At 36.6% G+C, this 20,172-nt stretch overlaps 1 protein-coding gene across 5 annotated transcripts; it reads left to right on the forward strand.

Annotated features, from left to right (window-relative positions):
• Positions 1 to 479: 479 nt before the first annotated feature.
• On the forward strand, positions 480 to 16,287 carry LOC309491279 (E3 ubiquitin-protein ligase TRIM39). 5 transcript variants are annotated; one of them, XM_082160792.1, is made up of 11 exons: positions 480 to 928; positions 4,161 to 4,335; positions 4,729 to 4,812; positions 5,822 to 5,930; positions 8,681 to 9,342; positions 11,733 to 11,828; positions 11,944 to 12,177; positions 13,490 to 13,637; positions 13,723 to 13,767; positions 13,885 to 13,911; positions 14,946 to 16,287. In XM_082160792.1, the coding sequence occupies exons 4-11, from the start codon at positions 5,843 to 5,845 to the stop codon at positions 15,479 to 15,481; spliced, it is 1,836 nt and encodes a 611-aa protein (XP_082016918.1). In that variant the 5' UTR covers positions 480 to 928; positions 4,161 to 4,335; positions 4,729 to 4,812; positions 5,822 to 5,842; the 3' UTR covers positions 15,482 to 16,287. The 5 variants fall into 5 exon arrangements, with proteins under 5 accessions (XP_082016918.1, XP_082016921.1, XP_082016920.1 ...); XM_082160796.1 differs by lacking the exons at positions 480 to 928; positions 4,161 to 4,335; positions 4,729 to 4,812 and adding exons at positions 4,825 to 4,951; positions 6,166 to 6,337 and having other exon boundaries at positions 5,741 to 5,930; XM_082160795.1 differs by lacking the exons at positions 480 to 928; positions 5,822 to 5,930 and having other exon boundaries at positions 4,176 to 4,335.
• Positions 16,288 to 20,172: the final 3,885 nt, after the last annotated feature.

Below are 20,172 nucleotides of genomic sequence, written 5' to 3' on the forward strand. Positions count from 1 at the left end.
AGGACATCAAGTTACGTCAAGAGATGTTGCCTTGGCAAATAGCTGATTTTTTTGTTTGTTTATTATTATGAACATGATGTGGAATTCTTTTTTTATATATATTTACTAATACATCAGCTTGTTTTACTAAATTATGGCCACGTTGTAAGAATTAATTTTCTTGTTTTACTTAATTTAAAACGAGGGAACCAATTAGTTCAACATGGCCACGATTTAACCAAAACGAGTGAAAGAATTAGTGAATTTTGGGAACAAATTCTTAATCTGTGGTCACTATACATACATATATATATATATATTAATAATAAAAAAATTTAGACATTTAAAAAAAAAAAAAAAATACTATTTTATTTAAAGTAGGCCTAACACATTTTTTTTCATGTTTTTTGTTTGTTTTATTTTTAATTACCCTACTTACAGCTTAAAAATTGTCAAATTTCAAATTATTTTATAATGTATTCACAGTTTAACAGTATATCAACAAGTTGAGAGAAAATATGTGAACTATTTGGAACCAAAGTTAGTAAGGGTGCTCCGATTTACTGGTTGACCGATAATAGCTTAATATAATTTGATCGGTGGTCTCTATAAAGGCCGATCTGATGACGCAAAACTCGCGAGACAAAATTGCTTCACACTACATTCACCAGTCCAGCAGTTCTAGTCAGGTGTCTGTCTGAAAATCAAATGACAATGCATTTGCTGCGTCTTTGCGGAGACATTGTAACGACAACAATATAGTGCTGTGATGTTTTAGTGCTTTCGTTCCTCCCTAAAAGCCCAAACAAATCAGCTAGATCAGTCAGTGATTGTTGTAAAATTCACTCTGTTGCTAAACTGCAGGACGTGCTCGATAATAATAAAAAGAGTTATTAAAACTGCATTAAGCTGATCGTGGCACGGACTGAGACGGAGAGGAAGGAGCTTGGTGAGTATTTGCTTAAACACCGTCGGTTTTGTCTTAAGTAGGCTAGGCTATAAGGCTAAACAAACGTTTGGGAAATAAGTCGCGTGTGGATCTGTGCATTCGGTTTTAAATTGACAGCAGCCTAATATGCATTCTGCTGTGTGTGCTTATCAAACAACAAAGACAAATGTATGGGCTTTTTCAAATCTTTTGATCTAATGGACGAGATAAGCTTGCACAATTTACATATTTGTGACTGGAAACGACAAAGAAACACACAGAGAGAAGATCACGGCAAACACTGTGACTGTGTCTAAGAAATCAGGAATGGTGAGATAACTTTGTGCTTGGTTCGTGTTTTGTATTCAAACCAAACTTGGATCTCCAGCCGATAGTTTAAATCCCGTCTGGCCAGCGCTTCTCATAATGTTAGCCTACTCATTAGGTCAGTAGACTGAGAGAAGACGGTCTTTTGTGGCTGTTTGAACACATTCGACCACATGAGCGTTTACATTACGAAAGCAAACAGGTGTTCTGACGGAACACCTTACCCATCAGAATGGGATACCTTCGGTTAATGTGCATGAGCAGCAGTGAAATTTGTGGAATTGCGCATGCGTTCAATTTAAACCATCATTTCAGCATACCTAAGATTACAAGCGGTAAGTGTTGGTGTATTATATAGCATATTATATACATATTAGAATTTTTTAATAAACCAGTGGCTATCAAAACAGCATACCCCTGTATAAACTGTATTTGTATTAAACCAGGGGCTATCAAAACGGCATACCCTTCACAAACACTGGTATGCTGTTTTGACAAAGTAGGCTAAATTGACCGACACCGCTATAAAACTCAACTTCCGGTATGCTATTCTGACAAAGTATGCTGCTACATCTACAGAACACCGGCCTCTGGTTTCGACGACCTCTGGAAGTGGTCAAAAGTGGACAAGCTCTAGGGCCATTCCACCGAATGGGTGACATTTGCTTGTTGTAACTCTTCAAAATTAAACATTATTATTTTTTTTATTTTTTTTCAACACTGAATCTAATAGCCTACTACACATATTTAACTATTCAAAATGTTTATTGGTCAATCTCAGGCAACTTATTTACAATTTTTTACACAGTTTCTAAGCAGAAGATGGACGCATGTTTTCTCTGTCCTGTTACCGAAACTCATGTGCAACTCAAAAAGCATGTTTAAAAGCATATAAATTAATTCGTTTGTTTTCCCCCCAAGAAAGTGTTAATTTTAAAGAAATTGTTGGTTATATGTTCAAATAATTGATAGTTGTGACAAAAAAATCACTATTAAGGCAAACTGTATTTTAATAATAAACACAAAGCAATTTTTTTTTTTTTAAAGAAGACCGAAGCCTCAAGGTTATTTTTTATATATATAATTAAATTTATTAAACAATTGTATAAATGATGGACCCAAACAAACCTGATAAAAACAGTGGTTCAAAAAGGGAGAAAAGAGAGGGTTGCGGGTGTGTTTCGCTCCTTCCATTGCAGGATGCCATGGGTGGGTGTTTCTGGCACCTGTATAGTATGGGTTCTCTCCATCTTCTACAAAATATAAGGAAGACAAAGACAAAATGTTAAGTCACTTTGTGGTGGACTGGCTTCCTGGAAGTATGGTATTCACATTGTAAAACTAATGCTAATGTCTACAATATAAGTAATTTCAACCTTAAAACTCATAATTCAGGTGAATAGTATTAGGCCTATATCAACTAATATTTACAGTATTAAAGTGTAATCTAAAATCTAAAATATTAGGATATATAGTCACACAACAATTCCCAAAAATTAAGATTTCTGAAGGATTTTAATCATGGTAAAATTTAGAGATAGAGAGTGGCGACATGCAGAAAATGCTATTTTTCTATGTAGTTTTTATTAATGTTTCTAATTATACCTTTTAAATTTGTAGTTAGCTTAATGTGCAGGACATTTTGCTTAATAATAAAATGTATTTGAGAGTTAATTTTCGTGCAATTTTATACATATAATGTCCTGGGGACAGAAATGTCACCCATTCGGTGGAATGGCTCTCAAAACGTTTTAGACCCTGTTTACACCCGTATTTAACGTCATCCACTTTTGATCCTGTCGACCAAAACGCATCTTAATACCAGGAGTAAACAGGACCAAAGAGAAAATCACTCATTGCTCTTTGGTAGATTTAGTAGGATTACTGGTTTTTAATTAAATTTATACTGTGAAGACTATGCAGTGTTTTTACATTTGATTACTTTCTGTTTTTAAAGATTTTTATTTTTATTTATATTTATATCATGGGAATGCTATTTGAAAAGCTCTAATTTTTCCCTTCAAGAGAGGGAATGAAATATGTTGCACATTTGCTTGCCAAGAAATAAAGAGTTGTTAGTTCATTATACTTTCTCATCGCTATAATTTTTTTTTTTATATAAATTATTTATTTCAGTGATTGGTATCTCTCTCTCTCTCTCTCTCTCTCTCTCTCTCTCTCTCTCTCTCTCTCTCTCTCTCTCTCTCTCTCTCTCTCTCTCTCTCTCTCTCTCTCTCTCTCTCTCTCTCTCTCTCTCTCTCTCTCTCTCATGTTTACGGCAGATCTAGTAGAGTAGCATTTGACTTTTGAAATACCATTCTTGGAAATGAGACGATTCTATCTGTCTCTCTGCAGACGGTATGTACCAAAAAACATTGTGTCACCATCTGGTTCTCCCTTCCAAAAACGTCCGCTGATTTAACACTACATCAGGTTTTTGTTTGGACCGTATAAGACCTTGTTGACTGTATTCAGTCATGATCAGGCCCAGATCTCTGAATTAAATTTTTATTTTAATTGTATTTATTTATTTATTTATTTTAAATTTATAGTTATTTTAACTTTATTCGAGCTACCAATAAGAATGTAGTTCTATCATCTCAGTTTAACATATTTTACAATATTTAAATCCATTCCACAGAATTCCATTATTTCCCCTCCAAAAAAAAAAAATGCAACAAAAAAAATACATAATACGTTTTGGCAGTGACTGGTGTTACTTAGTGTAGTTCATTACATTAAGTACTTTTTAATAAATATTTGAAGATTTTGACTGGATCTGGGAATGATCAATGTGTTACATCAAAATGTAAACTACTTATGATCCTGCAAGATTCATTTGTCAACATGACAGTGTGTGTTTAAACGAGCATGTTATCTTGTTCGGCATCTCATCAAACAGGTTTAATCTCTCTGTATCTGGCAGAAAGTGAGGGAGTGAAAGAGAGCTGAGGAGGGAGGGGCAGATCAGAGCACCAAAAGCAAACCACATGTAAGATTTCTATCAGACCTGTCCTAAACCACTGAATCTCGCCTGGATATACAGCACAAGGACGGAGCGACAGACCACTGGATAAAAAAGAAGAACGAGTCTTACAGAGGTAATTTACTCTTAGATTTCTGGTACTATAAGTTTTATGACTGTTGATCTGGATTTGCTGTTGAGCTTGTAAGCCAAAAAGTTACTAAATCATAATTTAAGTAGTATTTGGACAAAAAGGTTTTTTTGGATGCCAAACTTAAAAATGAATGAATGTCATTAATTAGATAATTAATAAAACCAAGAAGCATTTATTTGAAAGAAAGGTAGCATAAGTACACAAATGTATTAGACCACTTGTCAAACTTACTTTGTCTGTGATCTTCATACATCCAGTAAAAATCACTTTCGGACCAGCTAGTTAAAGGGTTAGTTCACCCAAAAATGTCTATTCTGTCATTAATTACTCGCCCTCATGTTGTTTCAAACCCCTATGACTTTCATTCATCTTTAGAACACAAATGAAGATCTTTTTAATGAAGATGGAGCTGTCCCTCCATTGACAGCTACACAATTACCACTTTCAAGTTCCAGAAAGGTAGGAAATGCATAATTTATCACTTTATTCACAAAATATTAATCTTCCGCGCGCGTTCACGCAACAATGCCTGCTCTCGTGTCAACACAACATGCATGCATCGTGGAGCTCTCGAGAGCAATATTTTATAAATAAAGTGGTAAAATTGTAAAAAAAAAAAAATACATTACCGTATTTTCCGCACTATAAGGCGCACTTATTTTTTTTTAAAAATGACAGTGCGCCTTATAATCCGGAGCGCCTTATATATGGATCTGGCGCCTTATATTAATGTCTGTAAAACAACCGCTGACTAACCTTTTGTTTATACTTTCGCCTGGCACCGGAGCGCGAGCCTCCGCTGACTGCGCGCGCACCTCCCCAAACAGACGAGGCATTTATACTTGACGCAACTGTTTTGTTTTAGACTGAACACCAGACCATACAACTGATTTAGACGCGCAAACTGGGTGCCGGTGTGATGAGATGTACTAATATCCGTCTGCTCGGGCAGATTCGGCTCAAAGTCGTGCATCTTCGGATGCGGAGGCGCGCGTGCTGTCACAATGACGTCATTTTGCCGCGCGCGCGCCTCCGCATCCGAAGATGCACGACTGGGAGCCGAATCTGCCCGAGCAGACGGATATTCGTTTTTTATTACCTTCGCGCTCATGCGGACGCGTCGAGTATAAACAAGGTTTTACAGCTCAGCCACTTGTTTTTTCATATTTTTTTGCAAGTGGTAGATCTTGGTTTACATTTGGACTTTGGATGTGATCTTAGGCTTGAAAAGGTTGGTGACCACTGCATAACGCAAACCCAGTCAAACGTTTGACTGCAGTATCTTCTATTCTATGCGCCTTATAATCCGGTGCGCCCTATATATGAAAACAGTTCTAAAATAGGCCATTCATTGAAGGTGCGCCTTATAATCCGGTGCGCCTTATAGTGCGGAAAATACGGTAATTGCATTAAACCACTAGAGTCACATTAATTACTTTTTAATGACTACCTTTCTGGGGCTTGAAAGTGGTAGTTGCATAGGCTGTCAATGGAGGGACAGAAAGATTTCATTAAAAAGATCTTCATTTGTGTTCCGATGATGAACGAAAGTCTTTCGGGTTTGGAACGACATGAGGGTGAGTAATTAATGACAGAATTTTCATATAAAAAAAAAAATAAATTCAACTCTTTAAGTCAATGGTCAACTGAGAAACTGGATCATGTTTAGCAGATGTAACTTGGTTTGATATTTTTACTTGCATTCGGGTGTTTTAAGTGCAGCTTAAAAAAACCTTTGGGCGCCACTGACAGAATGGTAGTCGGAAGTACAACTGAATGGTTGCATTTGTGTGCATGTGTTCATTTCTTCAGTTGGAAATAGATTTGGATTCCTAGAACCCACCTAGTTGTTCTGAAGAACTGAGATACTTGGAAAAAAAGGAACATACCAATGAAGCAGAACTGAAATGCAATGAGCTCTTACACAATATGTGCACACTTTAGCCAGTAGTGCCTCATTCCAGTGTAAAACTGCTGATTAGAGGTGAGAACACCATTTTCTCAATCGGACTCATTTAGTGTGTTTAGAAACTCAATGAAACTAACCCTGAACCTAGACTATTACTACTAACATCCAATAATCCTATAGGTTGCATTTGTCAGGTTCCCATTCTTTCAGGTCAACACAGAAACTAATGTGAAGTCATACCAACTGAAATTATTTTTATTGGCATAGCCCAATTTGTCAGGTTGATTTTAGTCAGAGTGCCTAACATTTTTACTTATTGTTAGATGGTACCACGTGAAGCACATTTTTAGGATACCTTTGCACAGTGATGTTAGTTATTGATACTCATCTAATGTTAAAGATCCTTTGCGGTGAAAATCCAGTTTTTAATGTCGTTTAGGCCTAGATGTCTATGTGGACATATAACCATGTGCAAATCAACACCATTGCTGAGTATTTTCTCCTTAAAATTGCAGTGAACCAAAGAAAGTATCAAATAGTGTTTGAAATCGTCCGTTTCCTACCATCACATATAAACAATCCCATCAACATGCGGGGCCGAGCTTTTCCTATCATTAATGAGCAAGAACACCTTTAAAGACATAGTTGACCCAAAAATGAAAATTATGTCATTTACGCGCCCTCAAGTTGTTCCAAACCTGTATGAGTTTTTCTTTTGGGCCTGTAGGAAACTCAGAAGTGAAGGAGACTCTGTTGTATCTTCATCAGGATTCTTTATTGAGAACCCGATCTTTTGGTAGCTGCAGTGATCAAGTCTAGCTAAGGGCACTTTACATGGTATCTTATAGGCATTCAGTGGGCAGTCCTTAAGTGTTGACCTTACACACTGCCTTAGAAGTGACTTCTAAAACAAAAGCATCTAAAGACAATACAGAAAATCACCCCTGGTCATGAAACTCCAGCAGATCTATCTCAAAAGAATTCAAACAAACAAACAGGATCAATGGGTTAGACAACATTATCAAAAGGTTTAAGCACCATCTAGTTACGAGAACTAAGACTATGTAAACATTAACACATAGTTTGACTCAGTAGGAAGATCAAAGACTGACAAAACCAACTCACTGGAAACATCATGTTCACATTGAATGCCCAATACGGTGTAGTTCACCTTAGTTTTCCATGTGATGTTATGTCTGGACATAGGATCAGCTGATCTTAAATCGTTAATAAAATTTCTAATTCCACAGGCCCCATTAATTTCCATAGTATTTTTATTTATTTTTTTCATACCATGGACGTCAATGGGGCCCATTTACTGTTTGGTTACCCATATTCTTCAAAATATCTTATTTTGTGTTCAGCAGAAGGTGAGTAAATGATGACAACATTTTGGGTGAACTATCCATTTAAGAAGGGACAGGGAAATCGGGTACATAAAGTAATAATCTGGGTGAATTATGATGTATATTACGATGTTATGATTAACTATATGCCCCATAAGTTGTTCAAAGCGTTTCTTAGGATTCTGATTTTTAGAAGACAGCTTGATATTGACAAAATTATATTTAAATGATCAATCATTTTTTTTAAATCATTTTTGATGATCAAAAATGAGTTTTAAAATAAAAAAATTAGTGCTCTAAGCTATTTTTAGGTCGAACATTTTTTTTATCACATACAGCAAACATCCCCTCACTATCTGCTTGCTGCCTGTCCCCTGAACACACTGTAAAAAAAACTCCAGGCTCCACAAACGGCAACAAAAACAAACTAGCCCAGCCTGGACCACGAAACATAAACAGTGTTCCAGCCAATAACCGACAAGAATGATTTGTGGGTGGGGGTGGGGGTTGGGGGGATAGTGCGCGTGCACATGAAGGGGGGTGGGGGGTGGGGGGGGGGGGGTGGAGGAGAGAGAAGCATGAAGAGGGAAGTTAGTGACAGGAGAGATGTCCTAGACAACGACACGACTAACGTTAGAATTATATTCTTTTGGATTTTGAAATAGCCGACAATCGACCAAAAAGACGTCGTTCCGATGAACAAATAGCAAAGAAGAGAGAAAAGGAGAAGGAACGCGCAAAGTCCCGAATTTACATCGGAAAAACCTGTTTCAGAAAGCACGGAAGGGAGGGGGAGGGGAAGGGATGAGGAGGAGGGAGGGTCAAGCTAGCCTCCGTTTTGTTCGACAATACTTCGAACGTCAACAAGAAGTGACGTCACCCAACATCGCTTAGAGCACCTTTAGGGAAAAAATTAGACCTTATTGTAAAGTGTTACCCTGTATTTTCCTACCCATGTCATGCAGCCACATATGTACATTTCCATTAATTTCTGCATTTTTCTCTCATTGTCATCTCTTATCTTGCCATTTTCCTCCTCCTCCTCTGTATTTCCTGCTTTCCCTCTGCACAGCCATGCCATTCTCACACAGCTTCTTGTCTGAAGAGCAGCTGCTGTGTTCCATATGCTTAGATGTGTTTGACAATCCGGTGTCCACGCCATGCGGCCACAGCTTCTGCATGACCTGCATCAGGCACTACTGGGACACAGCGAAGCTCTGCCAGTGCCCCCTCTGCAAGCAGTCCTTCAAGAGAAAGCCCGATCTCCACATTAATCGGACTCTACGCGAGATCACCGAGCAGTTTAAGCAAATGATGGCAAACCCGGGGGACTCTGGGGTGGTCGGGGCTAGTGGAGAGGCTGAAGAAGAGGGAAGAAAACCAGAGCCAGGCCATCGTCCAGGTTATCTTATTGACGAAATGAAGCAGAGATTATCACGGTACAGAGTACATGGCAATTCTCTGGCCTGTCATGATGAAAGCGGGTCTGAACGAACACCAAACACAGATACTAATGGCACCCAGTTGCCTGTTATTGCCAGACAGCTGTCCCTGCGAAGGTTTACCCTGAGTGGGGCGGCAGATGCCATGAAAGTGCCCCTTTGTCCAAAACATCACCGTAACCTGGAGCTGTTCTGCCTGTCTGATCTGGAGTGTATTTGTGTTGAGTGTGGACAAACCGAACACCAATCACACGACATCGCATGTGCCGAGAAAGAGTGGCACAGTTATAAGGTAGGATGAAATGAGGAATAAGAGTCTGTAGAATATAACAAACAGTGTTGGGGGTAATGTGTAATCAATGACTTTTTTTTTCAAGTAACTAGTAAAGTAACGCTACTTTTAAGTTGACAATAAAAACGCAAGCAACAGCTCATTGAGAGAAATCGTGAGTAAGTGCAGAGGTGTTGTGTGCGCTTTGTGAACATGATGGATATTGTAGTTCTAGACTAAATGTGAACATGCATTTACTCATCTCACTTGCACAAAAACACATTCAGTATTCCTCAAAATAAATAATACAGTGAAATGTGAATATTACGCAAACCTGTAATTAAATATGAAAAATTTCACACATATGCTTTATGTATTTAATATCACTTTATTAACCAATGTCTTTGCTGCTGACCTTCGAATAAGCAAAAATGTTACTTTAGATAAACAGCACATTTTCTTCCTTTAAAATCCAGAATGGCAGCACAGCTGACAGGTTTGTTTGAGTTGCGCCCTCTACTGTACAGGTGTGAATTTGCATTTCCTTCAGCCTGAGGCTTATTCATTTCACTTCTGTTGTGAAAAGGGCCTTTATGTTTGGCAAAAAAAATATATTTTTTTTGTTACTGAAAAACAAACAAGCAAGCCCAGCCCAGAAGAGAAAAGAAATGCAAAAAAAGTAATGTAATGCAATCTTAATGCATTACTTTTTAAAAGTAACTTCACCCAACTCTAGAAGTATATAAAAAACTAAAAGAACTTTTAAATCCCCTCACACCTCACTGGCCCCCAAACTAATACATTCTTTTTATTATATAACTGTTATTGTATAATAATATTTTAATTATTATATATTACTGTGCTCTTTAAATTAAGTAATTAAAAATATGTGGCATTTGCAAACTAATGAAGAAACTTAGTAATAACTTTTAACCAACTGCTGTCAGTGGAGTTCATTTCATTAAGTGGTAAATTCAATTAAAAAATAAAACAAAATAAATGAAAATGTGAAAGATTTCTTGTTTTGAAAAGTGTTTTTGTGTTATCTTCAATAATGTAATTCAATAATTTAAATTAAATTATCAAATTAAATAACTAAATAGATATAAATACATAAATGTAACATTTCTTGTATTGAAAAGTGTGCTTGTGCTGTCAATCTATAAAATAAATTAATTAAATGATAAATTAAAATGTAATGTTTCTTTCTTAAAGCTGTGCTTGTGCTATACATTTTTTTTTTTTTTATAAAATGCAAAAGTCCACTTGGTTTTATTTTCTTAACAAATCCAATGGCATTCATACATTTGGAAGTGTGGCTTCAGTGTCCAGCAGAGGTGGACAAAGTACACAACTTCCTTACTTGAGTGAAAGTACAGATACAAATATTACTCCGTTACAAGTAAAAGTTGCAAAGGCCGATTTTTACTTAAGTACTTTTAAAAACTATTTCTTCTGTACTTTTACTTAAGTATCAAAATTAAAAAGTAAATGTCAATGCATTGTTTTATTATTGTTGCATTGTTGTATGTAATACTTACAGTACCTTATGCCTCTGAATCTATGCCTGCCTGCCCTCATATCAGTATCAAATTCTAGATCACAGTTCCAGTAGTGGGATTGAATAAGTGCACTCAATAATGTCCACAATGGTTTCGGACACCCAAATGGCTGTTCCCTCAAATAGTGCCCTATTTCAAGTTTTTTGGCTTTTAGTATTATGTTAGCCTTACTGTTATCTACAGTATAAGCTAGTGTGCTCCAAAACAAAATTCACATTTAGAAGACCAAACCCAGAGCTGAAAATGAAAATGAGGTCGATGTCAGAATCCAGCGCCAGATTGACATTTTTCTCCAACGTTGGACAGACGTATTGTGGTTGAAAATGAAAATTGGGTTTATGTCAGAAACCAACATCAGTCGGGTTCTGACGTCAACCCCACTTTAATTTCAAACCAAAATGCAACCCCTGCAACCAAAATCATCCCCTTAGTGACGTTACTACTTCCTACTCGAGGACCATGACAGAATTGTAGTGGAGTAAAAAGTACGATATTTGTCTTTCAAATGTAGTGAAGTTAAAGTAAAAAGTTTCCAGAAAAAATTATACACAAGTAAAGTACAGATACTCAAAAAGTGTACTTGAGTACAGTACTAAAGTAAATGTATTTTGTAACTGTCCAGATACTCTTTTGGGTCCACTGAGTATTACTAATATGGGCAGAGATCTTTGGCCACTACTATGATTCAAAAATGAGGAGCAGTCATTCTTAAAATTATATTTGGGATGTAAAAATGTACATGAAGCACTGATATTGCTTAAGCACTTGTTTGGAGCTATATTAACGCAGCATTACTGGTAAAATCTGGCCCACTTCCTGCTGCATCATTTCCTGTTTACTCTCACACAGATGAAGATTTCCACCACAGAGACAGAGATCCAGCAGATGACCAGAGAGAGGATGCAGAAAGTGGAGGAGATCAGACAATCACTAGTTGATGTCAAAGTGAGTTTACACAGTAGCTATCACTTGTTTTCATCATCCCAAAACAATAAAAATCCCCCGCTTCTTAGAGACAAGTAGTGTTAACTGTAGTGTAAACCAAGCTCTTCTTCTCCAGACGCTGTCTGAGAACGAGGTGCAGCGCAGCATGCAGATGTTCGGGGCGCTGATGGGTTCTCTCGAGCGCAGCCAGGCCGAGCTGCTGGAAGTGACGGAGATAAACCGGCACTCAGCGGAGCACCAGGCGGAGCTCATGATCCGAGAGCTGGAGCTGGAGATCACGGAGATGAGGAGGAGAAGCGCAGCGCTGGCGAAACTGGCCAAAACTGACAATTTTGTCACTGGACTGAAGGTCTGTAATGTGTCATGAGAACATGCCTTGGAAAGTGTGCATCAGATTTCATTTGAGACCCATCTTTTCAGTTTCTTCTCTTCGACTGTTTAGTCCATTTCAAATATCATAGAGCTCTTTTGACATGAGCTAATAAGAAATCACCTCAATGCCCACATACCAAAGCCACTCACAACACTGTTGCATGTTGGAATGTTTTGCTCTGTCATACATGCACACACACACACACACACACACACACACACGCATACACACACGCATTCACATTTTATTATTTTCAAATGTGTTTTTGAAAGAAGTCTCTTATGCTCACCAAGGCTGCATGTACTGTATTTAATCAAAAATACAAAATAAATTGTGAAATATTATTACAATTTAAAATAACTTATTTATATTTTAAAATGTAATTTATTCCTGTGATCAAAGCTGAATTTTCAGGATCATTACTCCAGTCTTCAGTGTTACATGATCCTTCAGAAATCATTCAGATATGCTGATTTACTGCTTATTATTATTGTTTATAAATATTTTTATGAAAACATTTTTTTTAGGGAATTCTTTGATTTATTAGAAAGTTTATAAAAAAAAGTATTCATTTGAAATATAAATATTTTGTAACAGTTTTCTTTTTCTTTATTCTTTACTGTCACTTTTGATTAATGTAATGCACCTTCCTGAATAAAAGCATTAATTAAAAAAGATACTGACCCCAAACTTTTGAAATGTAGTGTTAAAAAATATATCACTTTTCAAGCTTATATATATATATATAAGTTAATTAAATATTTTATTTAAAAGTTTCCCCAAATGTTTAAAATGTTATTTAAAAGTAAAGTATAATTGCATAAATTGCATTTTTAAAGTATTTTCCAGTTGCCTTTCTTTAATTCTTTTGCCAATGCTATAATACTCACTTCTACTCATGTCTTGTGGCTATATTAGCCTTTATGCACAATTGTTATTTTGTACTTGTTAATATATATATTTTCACTGTTATCCTTGCACTATTAAGCTATTTATTGAATTTGCACTATATTATTATAACCTCCAGCACACATACTTTATCTTGCATATATTTTATCATGTTGACAATTGACATTGATGTTATACTGGACTGCTGATTTTTATATTTGTTATATCAGATATTGTGTGTATTGGTGTCTTCTCTGTTGTATAAGCTACTGAATGCCTTGAATTTCCTTTGGATTAATCAATCAATCAAGACATGTCATAATGGGGAAACTCTAGAAAGAAAATAAGCATGACACTTTAAACACCAAGCTCAATAATTGCTCTTGGTCTTCTCCATCAGGGCTACTCTGATGTCAGTACTCCCATGTCAAAGAAAGACTGGACGGGAGTATCGCTGACCTGTGATCTTGGAACTAAAGCAATTTACGCCTCAGTCTGTCAGATACTGGAACAATATAAGCAGGAGCTTCAGAAACTGCCTGCAGTGTGTGAGTGACACCTGTCAAACACTAAACTACAGCGCCATCTAGTGGCAGATGTTCCTTCATGCAGTGACATCTCTTTCTGTTCTAGGCCTCTCTGTGTCCGCTAACCCATCACCATTGAAGTCACACCCAAGTAAGATTTCTGTTGCCAAGTGTTTATCTTACCATGATTTGTTATATAACTACGTATGTAGAATTACGAAATGCATTTTTCTTTTCAATAACATGATCTTATTTCAATGTTTTGCAGAAGTGAAGAGAGTACAGGAATATGCAGGTATGAGTTATAGATTACATTTTATTGCAGTGTGTATATATAAGCAGGCACTATAGAGTTTTTTTTTTTTTTTTCAAGGCTTAATAACAGCTTTGCCCTCTTATACAAAGTCCTAAATAGTTGAGATAACAGTTTATATTGCTTGTTGATTCCTGCACATCATATCACCTGCATCCCTTGTGTTTAGGAAAGCCAAAAGAACTTCATTTCTGTTGTTCTTGTGCATTGAGCATTTGGGAACTTGACATGACATCAAGCAGTATGACATATGCTTAATTAAACAGCATTTTTCTAATTTGCTTGACCCATTATTTGCCAAATCCTATTTTTCTATATAAAATAAATAATACATACATTACATAATATTTAATAAAAGTCCAGTTAGAATTTTTATATAGTACCAGAATATTTAATCAAAATTATATTACATTTTTATGCCTGTCTCTATTCAAAAGTTTAGGGTCGTTATAATTTTTTTATGTTTTTGAAAGAAGTCTCTTCTCCTCACCAAGGCTGCATTTATTTGATTAAAAATACAGTATAAACAGTAATAATGTGAAATAATATTGCAATTTAAAATAACTGTTTTCTGCTTTAATACATTATTATTATTATTATTTTATTCCTGTAATGCAAAGCGGGATTTTCAGCATCATTACTCCAAGATCTTGACCCCAAAAAATGAATGCACATCTGGATGGAAATAACATCTAAACATTTATTTCCATCAAGAGGTTCTTCATGCTCCCTCCCAACCATTCTTTCATAATTTGATCCTGATGAATCTTGACATTGTCATCCTGGAATATGACCATGATGTGTCTTCCTACATAGTTGTTTAAGTGAAAAGCTACACACTCCTTCAATTAGAGTTGCAGAAGAACTGTTACGAAACATAACATGCTAGAAACATAATCACAGCAATAACGATCAAATCATAGACTCTTTTAAATCCAAACAGAAACTTCTTTTTTTTTTTTTGGTCATTTATGTATATTCTAAACATAAAAAGGTAATTGAACTTTTTCCATCAGTTGATGTGACCCTGGACTCCAGCACTGCTCATCCACGTCTCCTCCTATCAGAAGACAAGAAGAAGGTGTGGTGCGGTGAAAGGCACCAGCATGTTCCCAACAACCGTGAGCGCTTTGACCGTGTAGTCTGTGTTCTGGGGCGCGAGGGCTTCAGCGGGGGTCGACACTACTGGGAGGTAGAGGTCGATGGAAAGACCGACTGGGACCTGGGGGTGGCCAGTCATTCCAGCAACAGGAAAGGTAAGATCACAGTCAGCCCCAGCAACGGCTACTGGTTTCTTAGCTTGCGGGACAAGAACAACTTTGCCTTCAGGACTGAGCCATCCATTGCCCTACCCCTCAACCTGAAACCTCAGAAGATAGGGCTGTTTGTGGACTATGAAAAAGGCCAAGTGTCCTTTTATAATGTGGACGCAAAAATGCACATCTACACGTTCATGGACAACTTCTCTGAGACTATTTATCCGTTCTTCAGTCCCTGTACCAACAAAACAGGCAAAAATGATGCTCCGCTGGTGATCACGCCTGTCCAGTGACTTGAAAAGGTTTTATGACCAAACATCTGCTCCATAATGTTTTGGGCTTTTCTTTTTTGCCTAACAAATAGCCTTTCCATACCAACAAATCTTCTAATCTTTCTTATTCTATTAAAGTCGGCATTAAACAAAGGTTGCAATAGTCTTTTATTCCTTATTGTGACATACATCCGAGTGAAGCGGCTTCCTGAACAAGAAAAAATTTAGGGCGGGACTTGATTTTGTCCTTTGGGAATTGATTGGACGGTTATGGTTTGCTATTGGTCGATCTCATGTGAGTGACAGGTTGCCCCGCCCTCACGACAGTAAACGCATCATCAGAGAAGAGATGTTGCTGCAAGAGGGAGGGGCAGATATTTTGATTAAAGATAAAGACTTACATGTTTTTTTTTTTTTTTTTATTGGTGAATTGCACTAAATCATTTATATTGCATTATTAAAATTGTCCATTTTGATTTCATGGTGACCTTAACATAACAAAATCAAAAGGAATTTATATTTTCTTCAGAATAAAAAGACTAAAATAATAGGCCTACATATTTCTTGTAAATTAAACAAGACTGCACTGCAATCCACATGACTGTCATTATTGTGTACACTGTATTACTTGTCAGGCATTGAAGATGAAGTTAGCCTAATACTTAAATAAAATCTGAATGTTAGTAAATTAATTTTAGTTTGTATCTTGTCCACCGTTAAAGGTTCATTAGTCTACTCGTGTAATTCTCACACACTGCACCTTATGTTTCTGTTATGAAGTGTAATTGCGAGCATGATGAAATAAACATTTCAGTGTCAGATGGCAAGTTACTGCAGGTCATTTCTCTCTTTATGACATTCCACCCTTTCTGTCTCTCTCTTTCATACTGCTAGAATACCAAGATGAAAGTTAGCTAACTCCTTACACTTACATAGTCTAATAGCCCTACATTGCAACCACCTCGTGTTTGCTAATGACACCGTAATCAACACTGTCTTTACATTGTTGTTTGTTTTACAGCTTTATTTGGGTTACTCCCAACCAAATCCTAACGGTATTTTCTCTCTGTACATCGTTCGTGTTGAAGCATGTCAGAAGTAACTGTCGGAGAGAAGATACCCGAGGGCTGAATGAATGAATGAGTGAGTGAGTGAGTGAGTTTCCTCAACGCACCGCCAGATGGCAGAACTACTGAGTGAATATTAACCCCACTAATGTCTCCTCCTAACGCAAACACGTGGTTTAAACGGGCCTACGTTATGTTTGTCCACGCCATCTATCCAAACGGCTCTTTATGAACTATAACACAGACTTCACAGGTGTTGACCTGTTTTTCCTTACTAATATGTTAAACTGATCCATTTGGAACAGATATAAGGAAGACTGGGGCTAGTTGTCACACAGGGATGTTGTCACTCTGTGTTGCATAAATGTTTTAACTTTACATTCTGCCGAAAAGCTTATAATAGACGGCTTAACGGCAGGTTTTATCGTGACAACATGTCACAAATGTTCAGTATCATGTTCAGTTAACTTTTTTTCTTGAGGTCAGTAATATGTGGAAATATTAGATTACATTTTTATGTTTGTTCTTTGGTTTTGTAGTCAGGAATTTAAGCTATGTGTCTACTCGAAAGCAACCTTAGAATAAAAAATATTCTCTGGAGAACAAATAACTATCTCCCCTGTGCTTTAATTCATCCATGCCTGTGTGTGGGTGTGTGGGTGTGTGTGTGTGTGTGTGTGTGTGTGTGTGTGTGTGTTTCAGGTTAACCCAACATTATGGGTATAAAAAGATGGCAATATCCAAAATCCCTGTCCTTGTGGGGACACTTTTAGTCCCCATGAGGATAACAGTGTGTTGTGTTTTTCTTTTTGTTTAATCAAATCTTTTTGGTTTTTCTGTTCTGTGGCACCACCTCTTTCTTATTAATGTTATGTTTAGTGTGTCTTGTTCTAAAACGAATGTATTACTTGCATACAGTTCTGAATTTAGTGCAACAGTAACTTATTGTAAAGGTGAACTTGGAAATTAGATATGTACATTGGGCATTCAAGGTTTGAAAATAAATAAAATTATGAATGAGGAACAGAAATTAGCCAGGCCTTGGAACAAAATGCCCAAGACCCAAGTATTTAAAATATAGGGGCAACATTTGTTTATTTATTTTTTTATACTTGATCTATTCTATTGATATTCTATTCTAGGTCAATGTAGTTATGAGTTCAGCATGGTTTAAATGCCTCTGTAGATACCGAGCCTTTATTGTGTTATGATATTTTGTGCATTATTTGCAACGTTTCTGCAAACGTTTCCTCGTGAAGTAAAATTCACCAACAAATCAATTCCATGTGGCAAATAGGCACTTAATAATAAATAAAAAAGATAGGGATTGGTTTAGCTACAAATAATTTCAGAAAGTTTCACAGATGAAAAAAAAAAAAAAGAGCACCATGTGAACCTCAAGTTTCATCGTTGCAGAATCGCAGGTGTAACAAGCCAAGCAGGAACACTCGACTGACATAACAAAACTGACAGAATGAGAGAGCATGTGTGAGAGATGACTATTACAATATTTAAATATAGTAACCAACATTCCTCACTAATACACTCTAGAATGTGGATCTGTGAGAAGAGTTCTTCCAAGCCTTTTCAGACTTCTTTCTGGTCAACAGGTGTGACGCACGTTAAAGTCATGTCACAAATACTATAGTCAGAGAAATGCACGCTGGTCTCAACTCCACCCAGCTGCGGGAAAAAAGCCCATAGCTTAAGTAAAAGTCACCACTCATTCTTATGGCTTAGAAGTAAATGAAGCGAAGCAGGCTCTGAGCAAGACGAGAAGAAGAGAAATGGGGGAAGGGATGGAGTGATTGTAAGAGAAATGGTCGTAGGCCGTCTATCAGGTTAAGCCTGAATGTACTGACTCTTGCCCTCCTGCCAGCTCTACTTGCATGGCAGCAAACGTCTCCGTCTTTCAGAGCCATGTTTGCAACAGTAAAGTTACAGCGTCAAGTGCACGGGACTTCCGTCTTGTGGCTGAACTGATTTATAACGCTTTATAGAATGCAAGCCTTGCACTTATGAGTCTATCTTACTGGAAACATTGAATTTATAAATCCATAGAAGTTTGAAATTATAATAGTGATAATTTATTAGTTTAATTCTGATGAAAGGATAGAGAGGTTGATGATCAATTGTTTTTAAAAAACGTAAGCGAAATGTTCTGCCTCAACCGCTCCAACAGCCCAGGCAGCATACCTGTCATTCTGCAACACCTACACACTCCTTTTTCTTTTTCTTTTTTTTTTTGCTCAAAGTCTTTCTCTTTCTCTATTGCAAAAAGGCTAAATCATCTCTTCATCTTTCCACCTGTTTGCTCTTCTTACCTCAGCCAGTTTTACATTTCTGCATTGTGCTGATCGTGATTTTAACAGTAAAAGACTGTAAAAAAAAAAAAAAAAAAAAAAAAAAGTAGAAAACTGTTAATTGGTCAACAGAAAGAACAAAATAATATAATTTATTGTATAATTTAAAGTGAAAACCCATAAATTGACTTTCCCAGAATTCCCTGCGTGACAATACACATCTGATGTATATTTTCATTGAAATTACTGTTTCTTCTTAGTTTTTTTCTAATCAGTTATGTACATTACGGTTTTATGTTACATATTTCCCCGGTTTAAGTCTAGTCCCAGACTAAAATGCATGTTTGAGCTGTTTTAAATGAAAGCAACTTGCAATGACATATCATACATATGAAATTTGTCTCAAGATTCACACCAGTAATGTTTTTTTCAAAGGCACATTTATAAAAGCTACTTAAATGTCCTAATTGACCTAAGGCCTAATCCTGGCTTAATCTAAGCCCTATCTGTGAAACCGGGCCCTAATGTTGTTAAATTAATGTTTATTGCAATTTTTTTTTTATTTCATGTGTGTTACCATGATGGTGTTTAGTGTTTGTGTGAATGACACTGTGCACCTTCTATATATTAGTATTTTCTTTATCATAAACTGCTTGTGATGAACAATGACCAGCTGTTTTTGAGTGGTTGTCAGTGTATTACAAAGGTACAAAACAGACATTAGTGCTTCAATAGGTTGGTCAATTAACATTGTATCAGTTAATGAAATACGCTTCGTTTTTTTACTGTTAATTTGAGATAAATCTGTAAAACCTAAATTGTTGCTACCTTATTTATTTATGGTAAACTTTTTACGTAAATTTAACCTGCCTGTTTTTTTTTACAGCTCATTTACATGGTTACATCCCTGGTTTGTGAGCACTCTGTAAACCCTTTGTAGAGGAACAGCACAATCATTTTGGAATTTATACAGAATGTCCTACTGCTAATCTATCAAACATTTCAGCAGTGAAACTGCACAAAAAAGCAGATATATTTGCCTTTAGAAACTTGTATTCCAACATGAAACTGGGAACTGAGTAGGCCTATTTTCCTAATTGTTCAATTAGCATCATGTTGAACTGCTGTTTTGTGTACACTTGAGGTGTTTGTGTTCTGTCATCAGTTGCATCATAAATAAAGTGTGAATATGTGTGTGGGGGGGGGGGGGGGGGGGAGAGGATTATAGGTCTTAGAAGTTTCATGATCAATTTTTGTATTATCAGGGGCTGAGAGCAAGGAGTGCACAGTGCATTTGGCAGTTAACTAAAACTACAAGGAAACTATATCATCACTGGCTGTT

The sequence above is a fragment of the Leuciscus leuciscus genome (genome assembly GCF_965113295.1).
Source record: "Leuciscus leuciscus genome assembly, chromosome: 2".
Lineage (NCBI taxonomy): Eukaryota > Metazoa > Chordata > Actinopteri > Cypriniformes > Leuciscidae > Leuciscus > Leuciscus leuciscus.